Source organism: Echinops telfairi, unplaced genomic scaffold (genome assembly GCF_000313985.2).
Source record: "Echinops telfairi isolate 266 unplaced genomic scaffold, ASM31398v2 ScPeMD7_443;HRSCAF=831, whole genome shotgun sequence".
NCBI classification, from domain to species: domain Eukaryota; kingdom Metazoa; phylum Chordata; class Mammalia; order Afrosoricida; family Tenrecidae; genus Echinops; species Echinops telfairi.
Genome location: NW_022104341.1, coordinates 54186083 through 54192379, shown reverse-complemented (window position 1 = coordinate 54192379; position 6297 = coordinate 54186083). Strand labels below are relative to the sequence as shown.

Genomic DNA, 6297 nt, shown 5'->3' with positions numbered 1-6297 from the left:
TTCCTCCTGTCCCACTATCATGCTCAGTCCCCACCAGGGTTTCAGCAATTCCTCTTGGTTACATTACCCTTGATCATGCCCTACCAGGCCTCCCACACCCACCTCACCACCAGTAATCATGATGGAAATACACAAACTTTCCTTGAAAATCTTTTGAACCTCAACAATTGTGATTAATGAACAGCAATGATTAATTCGCTACCTGGATTTTGGACAAGTTATTTGCTAATATAGGGGCTCTGGTGGCACAGTGAGTTGGGCATTGCACTGTTCACCAAAGGCTCAGCCATCCAAACCCACCAGCTGCACCATGGGAGAAAAGTGGGCCAGTCTGATTCGCTATAGATTGACAGCTGCCAACTCCGGAGACCGCTTTCTTCTGCTCTGTCCTACAGGCTCTCTGACAGTGATGATGAGATGGGGGTTTGGGGTTGCTCTTTGCTTACTCATGATATTAGATTAGCAATTCCTATGCATGAACCCAAAAATGATGCCATTGATTTGGTTCCAGCGCCAGTTTGGGGGTTCACTGAAATGATACACTGGTGTCTCGAACTGCAACGTCTGAGCACTCATAAAGTCATTGTTAACATTTGGCATTTAACAACTCCATTCTGAAAGCTAAATGTTCATTTCACAGTGCCTTTTGGTCAAATGAAGACATTGAAGTAGCTGCTGTGTGCCGTCGAGTTGATTCCAACCCACAGTATAAGACAGAGTAGAACTGCCCTATGGGGTTTCCGAGGCTGCAGTCTTTACAGAAGCAGATCAAAATGTCTTTGCAACCTTTCCATTAATAGCTGAGTGCTGAACCACTGAGCAACCAGAGCTCCTTCTTAGTATTTCCTGAAAACTCTGTGAAATAAGCCTATTTGTCCCGCAAATTCTCTATTTTCCAATCAGAAATAGATTAAGGTTGAGAAAAAAATGTACCAAATGCTGTGTGCCTTACCCCACAGCACTGTCTCACCAGAGATAACATCAAATGGAGCATAGTTATCTGTTTTGTACTACAACATCAGGCAAGAAATTAGAGTCATGTAACACACTCAAACACACACACACACACATGCATCCTACTTAATATTTCCTGATACTCCAAAGTCAATCCCAAATTCAATAGGCATTTTGGTTTATTAAATGAAATGAGTACGTGCTTGATTACTCGCTGACAAGTTGGTAGCTTGAATCTACCCAGCAGTGCCTGGGAACATCAGCCTGGTGGTGTGCTCCTGGGAAGTGCGGACGATGGAATCTCTCAGGAGCAGTTCTGCTCTGCCCACATGCATTGCAATCAACTTGATGACAACTAACAACAAGAAAGGAATGCATATATAGGCTCTTTAATTCTATATTAATTTATACTTATATATTTCTAAGGGTTTACATTTTTGTTTACTAATATTTTTTTATTCTTGGATGTAGTGTAGTTTTTAAAAATTCAATAATTTGTAATCTCCTGATATCACACTATTAGGCAATCACTTTTGATGTACCTGTGATAAAATATGTGTCATATGATTTCATCTAAGTTATAAAGATAAGTACAGTCTTGCTGGGGATAAACTACTGCTTTAAATTCTGAAAGGCTAAAGGCAGTGAAACATTTTAAATGATTGGTTATTTAAAATATTTATCATAGCTTAAGAAATCAAAGGGAAAAAGTAAATAAAATAACAAGAGCAATATGTGCCCAAAATAAGTCAATGGAAACTGAAAAAATTCACCTAATGAACAGGTTTTATTGCCTGTACTTTGCCAAGCAGTCAGTTTGACTGATTCCTTTCTGAAACTACTGAATCTTAGCCTGCGAGGCAAATTGTTACATAATTGTTACTCATTGAGTTTCTAAGATTTATCACTACCAAGTTTCAGTAAGGTTGTATTTATTTTTCAGACCCTCATGACAGTGAATATTTCTCAATATGTTCATAGTAAAAAAGCATTCCAATCAAGATTATCTGTAATATAATGTAGAAAAATTAAAGAACCAGGTGCCCTCACAACAAGGCAGTGTTCGTTTAGAAACATGTGTCAAAGATAGCTGCAGGTATCATACAATACTTATCCTTCTGTGATAGCTGATTTCACTCAGCATCGTGCCTTCACGTTCATCCATGTCACAATAAATACGATAATAGCCTGTTGCAATCTTGGAATTATAACCCTAGGGTAATCGTGTTTGAAATGAGTTCTGATTGCTTAAAGATCGTGAACTGGAACACTGGAGCCCTGGTTGTGGTGATGCAATGGTAATTGTTTTGCCACTACCCAAAAGGCCTGCAGTTTGAACCCACCAGCCAGTTCATGGAACAAAGATGTGACAGTCAGTTTCCATACATTGAGGAAGTGGACAGACTTTGGGACTCTGCTCAAGCCCTCCCTCAATGTAAGAACACATTGTTCTAGCAACCTGGCATTCTGTGGTGCTCACCCTCCCAACATGATCGCTGAAGACACAATGGGTGCATAAGCAAATGTGGTGAAGAAAACTGATGGTGCCTGGCTATCAAAGGAGTTAGCATCTGGAGTCTTAAAAGCTTGAAGTTAAACAATTAGCCATCCTGCAGAGAAGCAACAAGCCCACATGGAAGAAGCACACCAGCCTATGTGTTCATGAGGTGTGAGCAGGACCTGGTAACAGGCATCAGAAGACCCCAAAATAAACAAACAAACAAAATATATTGTTGAGAATGAGGGGTTTGGAGCAGAGACCCAAAACCAATCTATAGACAATAGGACATCCCTTCACAGAAAGGGTCACAAAGAAAGGATGAGTCAACCAGGACTCAGTATAGAACCAATGAAAAACACAATATTCCTATGGTTCATTGAGGCTGCCTCACCCCCGATTATCATGACCCCAGTCCTGCCTTTCAGTTCTGGCTAGACCGAGTCATGTACAGTGGTACAGATAAGGGCTCACAACATACGGAATCCAGGTCAGATAAACCTCTCAGGAACAGAAATGGGAGCAGCAATACCAGGAGGGTCATGGGAAGGTGGAGGGAGAAAGGGAGGAAGGGAGAACTGATGACAATGATCATCATATAACTCGACCCCTGCAAGGGGGATCAAAAAACAGAAATGTGGATGAAGGGAGACAGCAGTCAGTGTAAGATATGAAAATAATAATAATTTATAATTTATCAAGGGGTCACGGGCAGGGGGTGGATAGAGCTGATACCAAGGGCTGAAATAGTAAATATTTAGAAAACAATGATGGAACCATATGTACAAATATGCTTGATCCAATTGCTGTATGGATTGTTAAAAGAGCTGTCAGAGCCCCCAATAAAATGATCGTTAAAAAAATAACAATTTAGGACCCTCTGTGAGACTGTTCTCCTTTGTCCTACAGAGTCACTATGAGTCAGAAACAACTTGAAAGCCACACATTGAACCGGAAGACAGTGGGAACATCCAGGGTTGATAATGTCCGTGTGCTGTGCTTTATCAATGAAATGTATTAAATTGGATTGGGAAGTGTTGCATGGCTCAGAGGCTGTCAACCCGCTTCTCGAGACGTATGTGCCTCTTTCCATTCACATACGTGGCTCTGAAGTAAAATTGAAAAATTTGAAGGATATTATTCAGATAATGGTGATTTCATTTGTTTGTAAAATATATCTATGACTCTCAAATAATTTTTAAATTGTTGTGAGGGACTGGGTTGGCTTTTCCATCTCAAAAGCTTGTTGACCCCTGATATAGATAACATTTAACATTTGGTAAATAAAAAATGACTTCTACTGTAAACTAAGGGTTTGTCAGTGAGTCATAAGAAAATGTGGTTATACGATACAGGACTAAAATACTCAATTTTATTATAACTCACTGACAAATCCTTACTATATATGAATGGGCATTGAGTCTTCTGGTGTTGTTGGCTTTTTTGTGGTTCTGAATGTTGTATATGAGGCTGGGAGTTCTTGTGGTGCTGTAGAGTAAGCACTGGAGTGTTAACTGCAAGATCCGTGTTTGAAACCACCAGCCACTCTGATGGAGAAAGATGAGGCTGGCTCTTTCTGTAAAGTTTACAGCCTCAGAAACCCTTATAGGACAAGGTCGCGATGAGTCCCTATCAATCCAGTGGCAGTGGGTGGGATATATGTGTCTGTGCATGTTTGGAGAGACTAAATAGTATCCTGTGTTGATGGGTTCGTACGGAGAAACTCTGAGAGCACAAATTCAGTGGCACGGCCTTGTTTTCCATGCCTTTAAGCTCTCCGGTTAGGCAGGGTCGAGTCTTAGCACTTTGTTATTGCTCCGCTTAGTGGAAAATATTTGAGCTTCCTTTTCTGGTAGGATTCTATGTACCTAGATACTGACTTTTGCAGATTTTGCTGTATGAATAGTTATATAACAAGGAAGTAGTACCCATGCATCCTTCAAGCCACCTCAATGGTGTACTTGGAAAAAGAAAAGAAAACAATCCGAAGAACAGTGACAAAAAGCTGAATGCCTGTATTCCAAGCACTGCTAGCTATTGTTGACTAGGGTATCTGTGATTAGCACCGTGGCAAGACATACTACACATCCGAGACATACTACACATCCGAGACATACTACACATCCGCTCACTACCTGGTGAATGGGTACATTGAGCTGAACCTAGAGGAAAATGATTATTGCTCTTCATGTAATACCATTGTGGTTTCTACAGCTGATAACTTTTTGTTGCTCTATACTCTCTGGAGTCTTATTATTGGAAACAATGATAAAAAAGTGGTACACAAATCACTTCCATTAATTGCTCTGGTTTTTGTGTGTTTTCACAGGCAAATGGACACAGTTTTGTACATATGGAACATGAAAAAGCTGTATTACTACTGAAGAGTTTCCAGAACACAGTAGATCTAGTTATTCAACGTGAGCTTACTGTCTAAATATTTTTTATAAATAGTGAAGATACGTCTAGCCAGACCTAATGTTCAAAAATAAATTTATATATAGAAACGTTTTTTTGCCAATTGCTGGACCAATGGCAAACATTAGTGCCAAATGTATAATACTATATGTTAGCACTGATCATCCTTAAAAATGTTAACTATATCAATATGACGCTCATGTGGTTATGTACTCGTTTTAATTGTCAGCCTCTGGCTGTGCATTGGTGCAGTTTTGTTTTGGTTTTGTTTTAGATTTTTATCAAATTAGTTTCTTCTCAAAGTGGATTTCATATTATTTCAGAGCACGGAAGCACACACAAGCTCTTTACAGATTCTGCTCTCCATCAGAAACACTGCCTCAAAGTTGTATATGCCTTTATATTGAAAATACAAATATAAAGAATTGTAATTCCCATAAAATATTTCTAGCACAAGGTATATGTTGGCATATAAACAAAAAGAATATAGATAAAAACAATATTTTCATAAACTAAACATCTCGGATTGAGAAAGAAAATATATCTTAAAATAAGACTTTACTATATTGAATCTTTTTCAATAAAAAAATTACATGATAATGCCTTATGAAAGTAACTGTACATATGGTATAAAGTGTTTATATATGGTTCCATAATCATTTGCTAAATTCTCATACTACAGAGTGAAATATTTCATAAATTAGTCATTCACCTCTGGGACCGGAGTAAAAATAGCCAGGACAAACTAATTAAATTTGTTCAATGCCTTTAGCTAATTACAATACATGTGGAGTTAAGAATGGACTAAAGGTCAATGTAGATAAATCTTTTGCTCCACAAAGTTCAGCAGTGAATGATGGGCAGCAGGAAAAACTTTGCTTTCTTTCATTCGAGTTTATGTTGCTTATATACTGTAAGCCCTGTAATTTATTTAGTTGTAAATGTGGAATTTATTTGTGTGTTGCTTTATCTAATTTGCTACTTTTAAATCATTCAAAATGGGTTTTGGGAATTGATAAAATTTATCATTAAGAAATACTATTGTTAGAAAGTTATGGGAAAGTGATTTAAGAAAACACTTTGGTATTTAAATATGAAACTTCAAATATATTTTCTCAGAGCTGTGGTCTACCGGTATTATTAATCAGCACCTGTTTTGTGGGAAGAAATGGAGAAAATGTCTAAATCCTTTTTTTTCCCAAAATAAAATTTCAAAGAATAGAAATTTGAATCTTTCCAACTAAAGAGAAAGATAAGCATAATTAATGAAGAGTTGGCTGATACTGTACTGGAACTATTTTCCATTATAAACTATCACAATTCATTTTGCAGCCCCATACAATGCTTCTTTGTAATCTTATTCACTACTTTAAAAAAATATATTAATTTGAAATTCCAGAACAATTTCCCAGTGTTAGTTGTGTCCA

At 37.9% G+C, this 6297-nt stretch overlaps 1 protein-coding gene across 6 annotated transcripts in view; it reads left to right on the top strand.

Annotated features, from left to right (window-relative positions):
• The window catches only part of LRRC7 (leucine rich repeat containing 7), a 595712-nt gene extending 590330 nt beyond the window's left edge, over positions 1-5382 (top strand). For 5 of the 6 annotated variants that reach the window (XM_045292109.1, XM_045292107.1, XM_045292106.1 and 2 more), the window contains one exon: positions 4782-5382. In XM_045292109.1, coding sequence (XP_045148044.1) covers positions 4782-4889 — 108 coding nt within the window. In that variant the 3' untranslated portion in view covers positions 4890-5382. The remainder of the gene's footprint in view (positions 1-4781) is intronic. The other variant, XM_045292108.1, reaches the window with a different exon arrangement.
• Positions 5383-6297: the final 915 nt, after the last annotated feature.